Here is a 16786-nt window from a genome sequence, read left to right on the forward strand (position 1 = left end):
TGCACTATAGTAGAATCGGATGATTGAACAATCTAGAGCGCTTGCACTATAGTAGAATCGGATGATTGAACAATCTAGAGCGCTTGCACTATAGTAGAATCGGATGATTGAAGTCTTGGATCAGATAATTGTTGAGTAGAATCAAGCAATCGAATCGCTCGATCAAAGAAGTCAAAACGTTGATTGAAAGATTGAATCGAATGATCAAAAAAATCAATCCGTTGATTGATGAAGATGAATGGAGCAATTGAAAAAGTTGGATCGTCCATTAAACTCGTCCTGAATCGTACAATTGAATCGTGCTAAACCCCATGATTTATGCAAGAATTGTGTGAGTTAGATCACCAATTAAACTGGACCTGAATTGGCGATTATAAAGTCTTATCAGCTTGTGTGAAACATTGAGCTGTATGCTTATCGTTGTTGACCACTGAAGGACTCATTGGCAATGACGAGACGGAGAGGGATAGATGGCATCACTAAGCAAGGGACTATGGAGAAATTAATGGTGGTTGCTCAATTACGTGTTTTTAACTATTTAGATAATGACAACATTGGAGAGTAACCGATACTTGATGGAAAACGATGATGGAGACAATGGACGTGTAGTTGATGCAAAGACATGGTTATTTGGCCACTATTGGATTGAGGACTATTGGAAAACATTGTCATTAATGGAGACGAACCACATTGTTAGAGACAAACCCCACTATTGGAATTGATGCTTTGAAGCAAGTCATTGGAGACATCTGAAGCAAGTTGTTGGAGACATCTGTAGCAGCAAACAATTGTTTTGGCAAACATGTTAACCTTGTAGGAAGAGAAGCCACCTTCTCAAGAATAGAAAAGCAACTACCACTCCTTCACCAACAAGAACTGAGACCTTCAAACAATGGAAGCTTAAAAAACTTCAATGAGAGATCAAAGACAATGCTCTGGTACCACTGTTAGCTCACAATGGAGCTAAACTCACACACACAGTGAACACAAGGGTGTAGAGTGTGAGAGAGAATGGCTAGCTTAAAGGGGAGAGAGATGAAGCTCTCTCCAGCTACAAAGGAGAAAGTACAAATGAGTAACAACCCTAAACAATGGATGTAGTTGCTTATATACTAGTTGACCCTAAGGTGTTCACTCATGGATGGCCATGGGGAAAACCCCGATGGGGAAAAAGTGCTCATGGAATTAATACATAAATATCTAATAGATATAAATGCTTCCAATCTTATTATGAGATCAACTCTCTCTCTCTCTCTCTCTCTCTCTCTCTCTCTCTCTTTGTAATAAAAGATATATTGCCAAAAAGTACTTTACAAATGGCCACATGGCCGCCATGTGATGTACTAGCTTTCCCTCACTAATTACTCGTAATCATAGGTGTAGCTCGGAGTACCCTCATCCAATATATAGCCGTGTCATTCTCCACCAAATGAGCTGACCGCGCAAGGAAGAGACTTACTACAATAGGAGCCCTTTTATATGACCTATGGAGCTGTAATACCCACTTTTGCATCAAATATGAAGGCATTCCTAGTTAACCAGATATGCCACAAACCTATCCACCTAAAAAAATGAAAGAAAATTGAATGTTCTAGGTTATTCGGCCCATTCGGAATCTTGCCAAAAATCTAGTCTTTAGCCTTTACGGGTCTATCTGTCAATAGAATCCATACGCGAGAAAGAAATCCCATACCTTCTTTGCCACCGGACATGAAATGAAAAGATGTGGGCATATTTCCAAGCATGTAGTACAAAAGACATAATTACCAAAAGCAATTCCAGTGCTTTCGCATGCGTCGTAGGAACGCCTTCCCTTGATATGGAATCTTAGACCACCAGCCTTGTAAGATTACTTCCTTTCACCATGCCCTACTTTTCGTGATGTTCCATACCCTATTAGCCTTCTGGGTGATCCAATGCCTATCTTCCACCAGCATATCGTACACTTGATTTGTTGTACGATGGACAATGTCCTAAGGCTTTTTAAATGCCCAATCTAACCACCACCAAGGTTGCTGATCCTCCAACTAAGGAATATCACCAAACGGTGTAAGGCTTGCCCTCACCTTCTCCCATACCTGTACATATCCACGTAGAACCCGAAAATATTGGCAAATTTTTTGAAAAGACAATAAGCGGCCTCTAGTGGCAACAAAGCATCCATAATTCTCACTAATCCCAATAGAGCCATTCTATTGAATTTTGGCCGCTCAACAAGTTTGTCAAGCCACTCCCAGAAGTCATGAAGTAGCCAACACCTCACCTGCCATAGAATTCAACTACAACTGCTGATCTAAAGGCTTCCATTTTGGGTGTGCCAACACCTCCTTCCATGAGATCATCTAATGAGAAAGGAGAGGTGAAGCCACCACACTCGAACCTGTTGGGAACCGATAAAGGAGAGGTGAAGCCACCACTCGAACCTGTTGGAAACCGATCACTACATCCCACCATGTACCATCAATCCTGGTATTACCGTGCATAAGTGCGACCTAATTTATGAGGGCCTTAGCAATTACCACCCATGGCTCTTGAGATACACACATATCTTGCAATAAAGGCCATCTCCTAGCGACCATATATAATCTCACATCTAATAGGGGTGCCCCTCCACTCCACTTCGGAGTAGTAACATGGTCCCAAAAAGAAATCCACATTTGCCCTGGCTTATTTCCTGCTCTTTTCCATAGCATAAATCTAATTGGTTGTGTTATATCTTATGCAAAGCTTTGCCCATCCATGGTAGTAAAGGCAATAAAAAAGATATCATGCTAATCATAATGGATTATGCCACTTTGGCAATAAAGGCAAGAAAAAAGATATCATGCTAATCATAATGGATTGTGTCACTTTGAGTCGAACATGCATAGGCCAACCTTGAGATTTCCAATACACAAACTTATCATTTATCCTTGTAGAAATCCAACCAACAAAGCCTGTGAAGAAATAACATCAACTCCAATCGGATAACCCAAGTGGCGTGTGATGCATCCCCTTTGTATGACCTGCCCATTCCATCCCAAACCAAGCAAATTGCTCTGCGTACAGCTTATCAGAGCAGATTTTTACATATCAATGTATAACCCTGAAGCAACACCAAAAGTATCCCAAACAGTCATAGCCTTCTGAACATTAACTCTTTGAGCCTTAAGGAACATGAAAGAATCATCTGCCAATGCTTGGTCGACCATCTGCTCTCCGCTTGGAAGATTAAGCCCTGCAACTTCACCGTCCTCCACTAGCTTATCCAATTAAGATAAGATTGGATGTGTAACAATTACAAACAAGACAAGGCTAAGTGGGCATCCCTACTTGACCGATCTCATCAAATGAATGGGCTCAGTCACCCCACCATTAATCATAAGGCTAGCCACTCCATGTTGGCTAATAATATAAATCAAAGAAGACATGCGAGGGCCAAATCCCATAGCCTGCATAAGTTGTGAAAGAAAAGACCAACTAACGTGATCATAAGCCTTTTCAATATCCAATTGAATCGTAACCACCTCTTACCTCAAAATCCTTTCATAATCAATTCCAATTTGTACATTTAGTATATTATGCAAAATATTCTGACCTTTAATAAATCCATATTGTCATGGATAATCAAAGCAGGAAGAAATCATTGCAACCTGTTGGCCAAGACCTTTACAAATATCTTATACGTGGCCCCCAGTTAAATCATCATGACCACCTCTTACCTCAAAACCCTTGCATAATCAATTCCAACTTGTACATTTAGTATATTATGCAAAATATTTCAACCTCTTACCTCAAAACCCTTGCATAATCAATTCCAACTTGTACATTCAGTATATTATGCAAAATATTTCAACCTTTAATAAATCCATATTGCCCACCATGGATGAATCAAAGTAGGAAGAAATCATTGCAACCTATTGGCCAAGACCTTTGTAAATATCTTATACATGGCCCCCATCAATGTGATTGGTCTCCATTGACGTAGAGTAACTGGGGATGGAACTTTAGGCAATAAACATATAAGCCCAATCTCCCATCTCACATGCATGATACTTGTATTCCAAAAATACAAGTGAGAGGGACCTCCAACTCATTAACATACTTTATGAAAAGCTCATTGGGGAGCCCATCCCATCTTGGACTTTTCCCTTTAGGCAAATGCCATGAAGAATCAATACTCCTTGCCTATCTAGAACACAAGCAGGATGAAGAATCAATACTCCTTGCCTATCTTGCAACTTGACAATATTCTCATGTGCATGCTTTTGCTGTAAACGAGCAAAGAACATATGTGACTGACAATTAGAATCCATTAGGGCATCCATTCGAGCCATAAGCTTATATCACATATTGATTCTTGTGCAATGCTGCAACTTGATGGGACAACCAATCAATAACTATCTCAATGTCAGGGCTAGAATCGTCCTCTTGAACCATGTGGTTCAAATGAACCAACAACGATTCTAGGTTCCGCAACTTCTCCCTAATATCTGATGCATTATGAATCCCATACTGGCAAGCAAGCTTTTGAATATTGAATATATAACACTCCCAAGCTGACACTCCAATTGAGATTACATGGCCTTGAAAGTTTTGTAACACCTGCAACATAAACTGATGGAAAACAGTATGCTCCAAGAAAGTCTGGTTAACCTTAAGAGAAGCCTTTTCCAATATTGGCCTATAAGCATCCACAGAATGGCTATGCATCTCCAATACCAAAGAGAAATGATCTGACAAAATATGATTATATTCCACCTGCATGGACATATCTCTAGTAAAACAAATCATGCTAGCAAATATACATTCAGTCCAAACGAGCTCTTGTACCCATGTACTGTTGAGAGATATATGTAAATCCTCTCTCATACGGGTGTAGCCATGACCACATATCTTGTTTCAAAACTTGATTGTCAAACACATTCTAGCTGAGCCTCTCCAGCCTAATCATAATAGAGTGAGGTGGAGAAGCATGCTCCGACAATTCACATACATTAAAATCGTCCAACACAAAGCCAGGCTTAGCGTTGCACAAACATAATAAATCATCCCATAAAATTGACAACGTTATGCAACACCATTAGGCGCATACAGCCCAACAAACCATAATGTTTCATCCATAAACTCCACTTCCACATTAATGAACCGCCCCGGACATCCTGCATAAACAATGATGGCTTAAACTGAGATTTCATTGTAATCATGATCCTTGATTGTGTAGTGGGGTGCCCACTATAAAACACACGAAATTCCTTGTCCAGCCATGGAATGTTATTTATGCTTCACAGCACAAAAACATATCCCCTTGACCTTGAAATGCGACGGTGAACACACACCTTTTACATTCCAAAGAGAAATCTTTATAATCCATCAAAACAGAAAGCCAATCAATGAGAGGTACCACCATCAGCCTCTCTTTCCTCAAAATATTACATAGGATCCTTAATGCGTTCTCTCTCCATTTGTTTCCATACTCTTCGAAGCAAAACATCCATCTGTTTCTTCTCACCTAAAGGACAATGTTATATGCATGTGTGCATATACGAGGAGGCTAACCCACATTAGGCTTGTGAGCATGGGAGCATAGGAACAAGCTCTAGTGGAGCATGGGGGTTAGGACTAACCTTAAGGGTTAAGGTTAGGGTCAGGCATCCAAGGGTCACACATGGGAAATGGAGAGTCAAGAGTCACTTGAGGGCCCTCCTATTTAATAGGGGCATGGGGCACACTCAAGGGAGGCTTGTTGAGGGCTTGAGTCTTGGTTATGTTATGCTCTCTTGTGTAGAGGATCATAACTACTCACCTACCATTTCATAGCTACATGCTATTGGATTGAAGTTATACATCTTGATGGTATGGGACATCAAGGTAGAGGTATGATGTATTTCATTTATAATTCATTTGTGCACCCTTGGGCTCGGGGGTGGTCGGGTGGATGAGCTTATGCCTGATTTATGCATGTTTATGCATAACAATTATCTAGAGAGATCTTAGGGTTTTAACAATGGTATCAGAGCAATCTCTAGTTAATTGTTGTTGATTTTTCTTTCTTATTATAATTTTTACCATTTTTTAATAGTAAATTTTAATATTTACTAATAAAAATATTATTTTGTTGATTTGTGTTGATGATTCGCATGTGGATCGTTGATATGGTGATTGGAACGCGTGTTACTACTATTCAATGGACGAATCGACATTGCGGGGGTGACTTTAATGCTATTTTTTTCTATTTTTTATGGTTTGAAATAAGCATTAATGTAAATTTTTATGAAAATACCACATATTTTACTGTGGATATTTTTGGTAGAATGGATTCCTAAATTTTTAGAAATTTTAGGATTTTTTCCCTAAATTTTTAGAGCATTTTTAATGATTAAAATGTATTTTTAATACATTTTTGCGAGTTTTTCCGCGGGTATGCGATTAAATTTTTGTCGATTTTCTACTGAAATTTAGTAAGGGGCAGCATGTTGATGCATGGAATGCTCTCCCGTGTGCGTGGGATCCTCTTCGTCTCTCAATTTCGAATTTTCCTCTCGCGTGTATAAACACTTCTTAAAAAACATATTTTTTTATTAATATTAATCATAATTATGATTAACAAGATTAATTAAAAAATTAATCAAATGTTAATCCTCCCCTCTGATTACAAAGAAGGAGGGGGTGGAGAGGAGCCATGGAAATGGTGTGAAGGAGAGAGGAGAGTGGAGAGGGAAGAGAGAGAGGAGAGTGTGAATGGTGTGAAGGAGAGAGGAGAGTGGAGAGGGAAGAGAGAGATCCCTCTCTCATTTTTTCTACGCACAAGCGAGGGGGGGGAGGGGGGGCAGCGCAGCAGCCCCGCCGGCGAAAAACGATCCCCCCCTTTAAAAAATTTTTTTAAAAGCTTTTCACGAAAGCTTATTAAAGTTGTTTTTTTATTTTTTATTATAAAAATACATTTTTTAATTTTAAAAAAAACTTTTGAATTTTTTTTTCCAAAAAAAGCTTGAAAAAAAGCCTAAAAAATATAGAAAATTTTGACACTTGAGAAAAAAAAATCTCTAGAAAATCTTGAAATTTTTTCTCTTAAAAACTTTTGGCTAATCTTCCGGGAAACCTTTTGGCTTTCCGCTTTCCTGAAACTTTTGGCTTTCCGAATTTCGGACCTTCCGTATTCCGGAAACTTTTGACCTTTCACATTCCGATTTTTTTTGTCTTTTTATTTTCCTGAAATTGTTGGCTTTTTGTATTTTGGGAAAACCATTGGGATTCCGAAATCTTTTTACCGTTCATATTCTAATGTGTTCAGGGTAAATTAAAATTCTTAAAAAATTCTTAAAAATTAAACAACGGTTATTTTGAATTTCTAGAAAATGTGGGGTTGGTGTTTGGCATGTGGTGTGTCCATTAAAGCGCCTGTGACCATTCAAATTCCTTTGAAAATATAATTTGTTATCCCAAAAAAACTAGAAAATCCATTAAAATTATAAATTTTCATTGTTGGGCGGAATTGGAAATTTCGTGAACGATGGGATTCTCACGTAAAATTAGGAATATTCTAGAAATTATTTTAAAAAAATCCTAAAAATTGGTATTTTTAAAATATCAATGGTATTTTAGCAAATCTATTTGCTAAAATTTTTTTGGAAAAATATAGGTTTGGAATGCCATAACATAGGTTTAGTGGAATTCAAAATTATCGTATTTTTAGGCCCTATTAAATTAGAAAAAATTAGAAAAAAATCATGATAATTCTTTTTCTTGAGAATTTAATATTTTTGAGGGTTATTTAATGTTGAAGTACATTTTCTCGTGCTGACATTCGATAGATGCGGGTTATTCGCATATTATTAATACCATTATACCTCGTATTAGTAGTTATTTCGGTCTGGATTAATTCTAAAACGATGTTTTCATGATTTTTTACCATTGTTTAGCCATTCTTTTTGGACATGTTCCATACTTTTGATGGCTATAATCCGCGTTCAAAGTGTGTTTCACCTTTGACACTTTTCCATGATAATTTATTTTACACTTTTTTAAGTGTGGTCTATGCTTAATTTCCTAAGCTTAAGATAAATTCTATCATGGGTCAGTTGATCGCTTTGTTTTGGTGGATTTTATTGGATGTTTTCCAAGTTTTATATAGACTCATCAGGTTCTGCCTAGATCACTTGTGTCTATGGGTTTTTTAATGAGTGTTACACACATGTGTTTCACTTGCTTACTTTGGAGTTTTTCTTGAACGACATCACGTTCATATACTCTGAATTGATGAGTATATGAACGACATCACGTTCATATACTCCGAATTGATGAGTTGGCCACCAATTTTAATGCTTCTTTTGGCATGATTAATGACCATTAGATGGCATGCATTGATTTTTATGATCAACTATGGTTTTCATGGATTTGAGGAGCTTCTATGCTTTTATCCATGCTTTTATAAGGATCTTTTGATCTTTTTGATAATATCATGTGCTTTGAAGGTAGCATTTGCCTTCGTTTTTTACACGTAATTTTGGACTATATTCCTTGTACTCTTGTACATATTCCAGCTTGGATACCTAGTTATTTATGTATCTAGGTGATTTTTTTTTTCTACCCTAGCTTTATTGTGTTTATTGGGTAGTTATCATTAGAAAGACGCCAATAATTCAAAATTCTTTTCTAATGATGTACTCGAAAAGAGTTATTCCTTGATGTGGTCTTAGGTATATAGAGACAGATTTTAGTATGTGAAAGTTTGGGATAAGGCCATCTTATTCCTTTTATACAGGATTTTATTCATATTTTCCTAGACGGCATGCTAGGGAGTTTCAAATTGTTAAGGTATGTATGGGTGGTATCATGGTGGTATGGGACGCTAGTGATCCTTGACATATATTATCTTATGGGATAATTTGGGCTCAAGATTGTTGCTTTGCTTACATCACTTAGCATGTTGACCTCAACATTCAAAGATAATCTCATTTTCTAAATTCACTACTAGAAGCTATAGTGTGGGCATTCTCTAGATAAACTTCTTTTATCTATAGCCATGTTTTGATGAGGGTAATCTCATCGGCATATTCACTTGTTGGAATCTCTTTCTTTAGAGTTCAACGAGTTTATCTTGTTGTGTTCGGATTAAGAAAATTTGGATTTTTCCTTTGTTGGCATTTCTTTCTCTAGTTCCGTACTTTAGGTGATTTATACAGTCAACATGATGATTTACGGATGGACATATGTGACTCATCGAGACGTTGATGACTCTCTATGTTGATATGGGTAACTCGGGACGCCGATAATTCCATGAGCAGATGTGGGGTACATCAGGTCGTCGATGGATACCTGGTTCCTGCTGTTATAATGCCATGTTTTCCTACTTTATTCCGAATGGTTTACAACGAGGAAATTACTTTGAGTATAAATTCCTCTGATCATCCGCAGTCTGATGGGCAAACAGAGCGTATGAATTAGATTGTAGAGGATATGCTTCGTGCATATGTCTATGGAAAAGCATCAAATTGGGAAAAATATCTTTCAATGATGGAATTTGCCTATAAGAGTTTTAAACATACGGCAATTGGTTTTAGTCTGTTCATGCTTATGTATGGGTATTAACCCAGGAGGGCACCTATTGATGTCAGTCTTAAGGACATCGAGCTTGATGCATCGAGGGATTTCTTGCGTGAAATGCATCGAGGGATTTCTTGCGTGATATGCAAGAAATGCTGACCGAAGCTCGGGATTCTATCAGGAGTGCTCAGGATAGAGTACGGTTCTATGCTGATAGAGGATGCTCAATTTGGTCTTTTGAACCAGGAGCATTGGTTTATTTAAAAGTTCCTAAAGATTTTTAGATTTTGTCAAAAGGAAAATGCTCAAATTTCTCCTAGATATTGTGGTCCATTTTGACTTATACATTGGATTAGCACGGTTGTGTATGAACTTAAACTACCTCCATGTTAGAGTTCATCCAGTCTTTCATATCAATAGATTAAAAGGGAAACTGGGAGGTGAGGATAACATAGTTACTCCTCAATAACTCATTGAAGTCGAAGAATTATCCTATGTTCCACATGAACCTGATAAGGTACTTGAATTCAGGGAAAGGAAACTTTGTAGTTAACTAATCCCTGAGGTTAAAATTAGGTGGAAAGATAGGGAAAAATAGGGTTCGACTTAGGAGACGATTGAGATTGTTCAGCGCAGTTCTCCTTCTTTTCATTGCAAGAGTGCAATGTTTTGAGAGAGGGGAAGTATGTTATATGCACATTATGTGTGTATATACTAGGAGGCTAACCCACATTAGGCTTGTGAGCATGGGAGCATGGGAACAAGCTCTAGTGGAGCATGGGTTAGGACTAACCTTAAGGGTTAAGGTTAGGGTCAGGCATCTATGGATCACACATGGAAATTGGAGAGTCAAGAGTCACTTGAGGGTCCTCCTATATAATAGGGGCATGGGGCACACTCAAGAGAGGCTTGAGGGCTTGAGGCTTGGTTATGTTATGCTCTCTTGTGTAGAGGATCATAACTACTCACCTACCATTTCACACTATAGCTACATGCTATTGGATTGAAGTTATACTTCTTGATGGTATGGGACATCAAGGTAGAGGTATGATGTATTTCATTTATAATTCATGTGTGCATCCCTTGGGCTCGGGGGTGGTCGGGTGGATGAGTTTATGCCTGATTTATGCATGTTTATGCATAACAATTATCTAGAGAGATCTTAGGGTTTTAACAGACAAGCATCATTAGGTGATGTATCCTGTCTCCACTTTGACATCCGTATACTTCTTGTCTTAGGTTGAGACCATAGCCCCTTTTTTATTAAATAGAAGAGGAAAATTTACTTGATTTTCTTTCGTAACTCGAGGTCTCAGATTATAGTAAGGGTGTGATACCATGCCTTGGTTATCTTTCTCTCAAATCCATCTTGTGACACCAGGACGAAATGATGAAGAGGCACCATGACTAGCACCCACATTTTGATTACCACTAGAAGTAGCTATCTCGTGAGAGGGCCTCTCTTCACCACCACAAGATCTTCTCCACAAAATTACCATCTAATAAATCTTGTTGAAGAATGGAATTCATCCAGTAAAAAAGAAATTGTAGCCTTGTTAGGAAAGGCCACAAATTGCCATGTTTCCACTCAAGCATCTACCACTTCCTCTATTGGAACCTTGGTAGCCCTAACATGATTTGCAATCACATATGGTTGCAAAATCTAATTAGCTTGTGCAACTCGAAAGTCAAAAGCCACCTCATGGTTCTCTTCCTGAGGTGCATCAAAAGAAGCAGGGTATCTTGAAGCATCCGACCAGCCTCCTTCCCTCCATATTCACCTCCAATCAATCTCTGCCTTTTAGCGTGATCTTTAGGCTTTGTCTTTGGCCTTCCACCCTCAAACTTCTTTGCATCTTCTGTTGAGACATGTGCCTTTACAAAATCCATGTCTATGGTTCCCTGACTCATTTCCACTACTCAACACTGAAAATTAATGCTTCCACTAGAAGAAGGAGAAGAGTTATGTTTCAACCCTACAAACAAAGAGCTCGAATGGAAAATCTATCTGCATGAATGGCTTCAAAAGGGGGGTAAAAGTCTAGCACGGCTGGTGGAACCGCTTCAAGCTCACCCATAGAGAAATTAGGGTAAACATAAATACTGTGCAGGTTATAAATTTGCACGCGGCCGCGATTGCGAATTCTCCACTACCCAGATGGAAAATCTGTCTATACGAATGGCTCCAAAAGGGGGGTAAAACCTTAGCACGAAACTAATTCTCTCTTACCGACTAAGAAATTAGGGCACACACAAACACTGTGTAGGCTGAAAAGGCGCGCGTGGCCCCCTCTCTCTCTCTCTCTCTCTCTCTCTCTCTCTCTCTCTCTCTCTCTCTCGGTGCAACAAGAGGTCCTTGACTTGAGGGAGGGTGTCTTAAGTAACCATGTGCATCATGACCGAGCGCTTGAAGTAGCAAAGGAGGGAGGAGGAGCCCTACGGGCACCTTGAAGAGTTGCTTTTTATGGACCTTGCATATTATAAAGTTCATAAAATCAATGCCTTAAAAGTTATGGATTAACCGTCACAAAAAACCTTTATTAGATATAAATATAAGAAATTAGTACACAGAAGCTGTAGAAAGAGCTGTTTTTAATGGGCTTTCATATTGTAAAGTTCATAAAATGAATGCCTTGAAAATTATGTATTAACCATCACACAAAAAATCCATTTATCAAATATAAATATAATAGAATAGTACACATAAGGTGTAGGAAGAGTTTTTTTTTTTCGATTGGCCCCTAGGGCCCAAGATCCTCCCATTGTTATTGATTTTCACCGCCTGTAGATGCTTAATTATCCGTCTGGGCAATGCTGTCGAGGAAGCAGGGGGGTTTTGAACCTAGGACCTCTTGGTCTTTGGCAATCATCTTCACCACTTGAGCTATCACCTCATTGGAAGGAAGAGTTGTTTTTTATGGACCCTACATAATGTAAAGTTTATAAAATTAATGCCTTAAAAAATATGTATTAACCCTTAAAAACCCATATTAGTAGTGTAATAAACTCTCAAAATAAATTCTATCAACACAGAAGGTGTAGGAAGAGGTGCTTTTTATGGACCTTGCATATTGGAAAGTTCATAAAATCACTGCCTTAAAATTTATTATTAACCGTCACAAAAAAAAAAACCCAATCAGGCATAAATATAATAGATTAGTCCTCTTTCATCGCTTTTCACCTTTCTTATTCCTCTTCTGCTTCTTTTTTGTTATGTCTGTTTGTGTGTAGCCGTTGAACTGCACGCAGAGAGCTATGTCGACGCCTTCTCGCAAGCGCCTGATGCGAGACTTCAAGCGATTGCAGCACGATCCCCCCGCAGGCATCAGTGGAGCCCCGCAGGACAACAACATCATGCTCTGGAACGCTGTCATCTTCGGGTAATGTTACAACTTTATGTTGAATCCGATCTGTGTTTCTTCTGCTTTCACTTATCAAATATCCCTGCAAAATTCCACCTGCAAAACATTCATCACCCGGAAACCCTAGTTCTACCTGCACTTTCCCCCTATTATATCACCTGCAGTGCAGCACTCAACAACGCTGAAGAACATCACTCTTGTAACATGCCATATCCGTAGATCACCCGGAAACACTAGCTGCAGAACGTCACACCAAATCCCTCAATCTGGCCTTCCATACTTTTTCAGAGCGTTATGCGCCACAGAACATCGGCCGAAACCCTGATTTCACCTGCTGCAGATCTCTAGTTTTACCTGGTGCAAATGACATCATTTTATATCCCGAGTATCACCCCTCTGCTCAACACATCTCTGCCCTGGAATTACGTTAATCCCTAATTTCGATCAGATCCTTGCAGCAAATCATCAGAACCCCTAAGTTTGCCTGCTGCATAAAATAATTGTCTTTTTGAGGGAAATGGTAACACCCATTTGCTGTAGAAACACTGAATTTTTCCTCGATAATTAGGTCAAATAAGTGCCTGCCCAAAATCTTTCCTCTGAGTCAAAGCTACTTGGCTGCGGTAGAAGCCCGAATTCTTCTGCCATGTCAGCTTATAGGAACAAACAAACAACGATGAACTAGCTTGATTTGTTTTAGGTCCAAAAGTACAACTTTTAGTCATAGAAACCTTGTTGTCTTTTCTGCTACAGCATAGGAATCACAGGTAGAATCTAATTATTCTTGTGTGAAGGGCTGATAGTAAAAAAAACGGTCAGCTATGCTCTGAGCAAGAGCTGCGTGATGGATCATTGCCTTAATAAAATCCTTATTATTTTTGTTTTCAGACTGTTAACCATAAAACACAAAATAATAAAAGTTCAATTTTGAATAATCCCTTTTGGCACAGAAACTGCCTTGTTGAAGTGGCAAATCTGTTATATTGACATGCATGTTGCAGGCCCTCCTGTAGCTTAACATCAGTATTATTTGTTTTGCAGGCCTGATGATACCCCTTGGGATGGAGGTAAGTGCTGGGCTCTTTCAGGATGTTTTGTTGCCCCATCAATTGTTTCTCCCATATTTAACTCGCATGTGTAGTGCGCTGGTAATGCATGCTTGCTCCTTGTCAGGTACATTCAAGTTGACGCTGCAGTTTACTGAAGATTATCCTAACAAGCCACCAACGGTGCGCTTCGTGTCCAAGATGTTTCATCCCAATAGTAAGCCCTCTGTTCTGTCTATTATGACTTTATACTTTAGCACTACGTATTTCAACTTTAAATGTATCAGCTTCTTTAAGTGTTTATGCGATAAGGAATGTAGCCCTTTTTTTTTTGGGTGCACTTGCAGTTTTGTCTTTCGATTAAAGTGAAGCTTTCAATGCAGACTGTGTTTTTCATGCTTAGTGTGTTGTATATGTGTACCAAATTCTTCTTTTTGGTTGTATTTGTAACCATGAAGAGGCCTTTTGCTATTCTTGCAGTCTATGCTGATGGTAGCATTTGTTTGGACATACTGCAAAATCAGTGGAGCCCTATCTATGATGTTGCTGCGATCCTTACCTCAATTCAGGTATTGCTGTCTAACTGCTTGTATGATGAGAACATGGCATTCTCAATTTCACATACTCATGCAGCACAGCTTGAGTGTTATTTTGATCTCTTTGTATGCTATGTGACATGTTTCTGGTGTATTTTGCAGTCATTGTTGTGTGACCCAAATCCCAATTCACCAGCAAACTCTGAAGCTGCTCGCATGTACAGTGAGAATCGCCGTGAGTACAACCGACGTGTCCGAGACACAGTAGAGCAGAGCTGGACGGCTGAATGATATGGTGGCAGCTGTTCTACCTGCTTGCCTGTATCCTAAGATGCAGGCAAGTGTCGTCTTTTTTGTTTCGCTGGAACAGAAGTGAAAATTCTAAAGCTCGAGACCTGTTTGTGTCTTGCATAGCTTGTTAAGCCTCTTGCAGACTTAGCATTTATGGTAACTTTGTGACTTATATATCCTTGCAAGTGGTGTGCTCCTTGAAGGTGTAAATATGTGTTGGTTTTATAAGCCAGTCTTCTGTTTATGAAACGCGTGCAGCTAATGCAAGCTGGATGGGCTTCAAGCATTTGGAAGAGGAAATGATCGCTTGAGTCTTGTGTTACCTCTATACAAGATTCCTAGACAGTGAGAACTACTCCTTGTACAATCCTGCACTGTTGCACAGTGTTTAGTCAATGGAACTGATTTGTAGTAATCATTGTTTCAACACTTTGTGGAAGGGACTTCACGTTTATGTCCATGGTTTTAGGTAGCAGTCTCCTTTACCTGCCCTTTTTCTTGTGTCAATGCGCCATTTTTCATGCTTCGGGTGCAGCGACCCCTGTTGAGGTTCATTGCAAAATCATGTGATCGTTACTTCAAAAAACTGACTGAAACTGTAATCTGAATGGTTTCTTTTTAAATGTTGTCATCTTATTGACCTTCGAGGTCCCCTCTCTGCTTCTTTGTGCCACAATGGCCAGGTAGTGCCAAGCTGAAGTGATCACCTACAGGAATGGACATGTATTTTGCTAGGGCTAGTATAGCTGTTCCCCTTTCTGCTTACTCCATAAGCAGTATGCACCTGCAATTGTAAACCCTTTCTTGTGCAGGCCAGCCAAGGATGGGGCCTGTGTCAAGGCTGTCCAAGAGCTCAGAGGTTGGCTAACCTTAAGCAGTTGGCAAGGTAAAGCAAGCTTGTCCGACGCCACTCTCATGTGGGTACAAAGAGGCCCGTGTTTAGATCAGGCGTTTTTTGCACATAACATGGTTTACCCAAGGGTGGCTTTAAGTGCCCGCCCTACTGACATGGCACAGCTGCTCAACCTTTTACCCTTGCATAGAGCAAAATGCTGACATGCCTTTTTAGGTGAACCTTACTTCGCCCACATTGCATGGAAGATGGAAGGTGAAGAAGGCTTGCTGTCTCTCTTAGTGTAGTGTTCAGTCTTTTGAAGCGATATTTTGCTACAAGTGCACGACAGGTTTTGTGTAAATTTTGTTTACAGGTAGGATCGACAGCCATGTTACAAGCAGCAACCAGAGTTGCACAATCGTGGCCCTTAGCATTTTTCCTTTCGGTTTTTAGGGTCTATACAGCAGATGTCTGTGTACTATGCTGTCTAAGCTCTTAAGCTGTTGAATTCCTGAGTTGGCTAATCCCCATGGTGTCTAGTGCTGTCCTTATTCTCTATATTTTGAGTACTTGGAGCAGTAAATAGTAGCCCAGGACATCAGGGTTTCCTTTAGTTGTTGAAATTGTTATCTCCATAATTGCAACAAATGCAAATTTTCCACCTTGATGCTAACATTCTTCAGTGGAAGATGACCTTTAATCACTTGTGTTTTGATCCTCCTTAGAATCTCGTCATTATAGAGCCTTCTTAGTTTGTCAGTTTACATTTTCCTTTTAACTTGATATTCTAATGCTCCACATAACAACATGCACAATTGTTGGAGCTTGCAAGGGGTGCAAATCAAGACCTACTTCCTTACATGCAGGATAGAGGCACTGTTTCACTGAAAATTTTAAAAAAAATCATAGAGGAGCTCATTTTACACATATTGAACCACTTAAAATCAGCCCTCCAGCACATTTCCTCTTCACACCTTGGATGATTGGTGAGAGATCCATAGAAACAATTCAATTCAGTCTTCATCCTCGTTCCCAAATTCCTTATTCCTTTCTTTTCTTGAATGAAATCCAGGAACATCTTTTCTCCATTGCTATACAGCTCCCATGAACAGGTCACCTTCCATTGAAGGCTGAAGCAGCAGTGAAATGAAATTGTTATTTCTCTCAAAACCCAATTAGAAAACCTCTCCA

General features: G+C 39.2%; 1 protein-coding gene across 3 annotated transcripts; it reads left to right on the top strand.

Moving 5' to 3' along the window:
• The first annotated feature begins 12670 nt into the window (after positions 1-12670).
• Positions 12671-15218, top strand: LOC147608334 (ubiquitin-conjugating enzyme E2 2-like). Of its 3 annotated transcripts, none has more exons than XM_086789547.1 (6): positions 12671-12905; positions 13929-13954; positions 14061-14150; positions 14414-14502; positions 14632-14806; positions 15019-15218. In XM_086789547.1, the coding sequence occupies exons 1-5, from the start codon at positions 12781-12783 to the stop codon at positions 14758-14760; spliced, it is 459 nt and encodes a 152-aa protein (XP_086645673.1). In that variant the 5' UTR covers positions 12671-12780; the 3' UTR covers positions 14761-14806; positions 15019-15218. The 3 variants fall into 3 exon arrangements, 2 of the variants coding, with proteins under 2 accessions (XP_086645673.1, XP_086645672.1); XR_015264544.1 differs by having other exon boundaries at positions 12689-12905; positions 14632-14916; XM_086789546.1 differs by having other exon boundaries at positions 12689-12905; positions 14632-15218.
• The last annotated feature ends 1568 nt before the right edge of the window (positions 15219-16786 follow it).

Source organism: Cibotium barometz, chromosome 53 (genome assembly GCF_041138505.1).
Source record: "Cibotium barometz isolate CiBa-2024 chromosome 53, ASM4113850v1, whole genome shotgun sequence".
Lineage (NCBI taxonomy): Eukaryota > Viridiplantae > Streptophyta > Polypodiopsida > Cyatheales > Cibotiaceae > Cibotium > Cibotium barometz.

What these genes read in the sequence shown, in the direction of transcription:
- LOC147608334 (XM_086789547.1), top strand. Translation starts at nt 12,781, where the DNA reads ATGTCGACGCCTTCTCGCAAGCGCCTGATGCGAGACTTCAAGCGATTG. An exon ending in TGGAACGCTGTCATCTTCGG is followed by an intron (nt 12,906 to 13,928) that starts GTAATGTTACAA and finishes TTTGTTTTGCAG; the next exon opens with GCCTGATGATACCCCTTGGG. An exon ending in TGATACCCCTTGGGATGGAG is followed by an intron (nt 13,955 to 14,060) that starts GTAAGTGCTGGG and finishes GCTCCTTGTCAG; the next exon opens with GTACATTCAAGTTGACGCTG.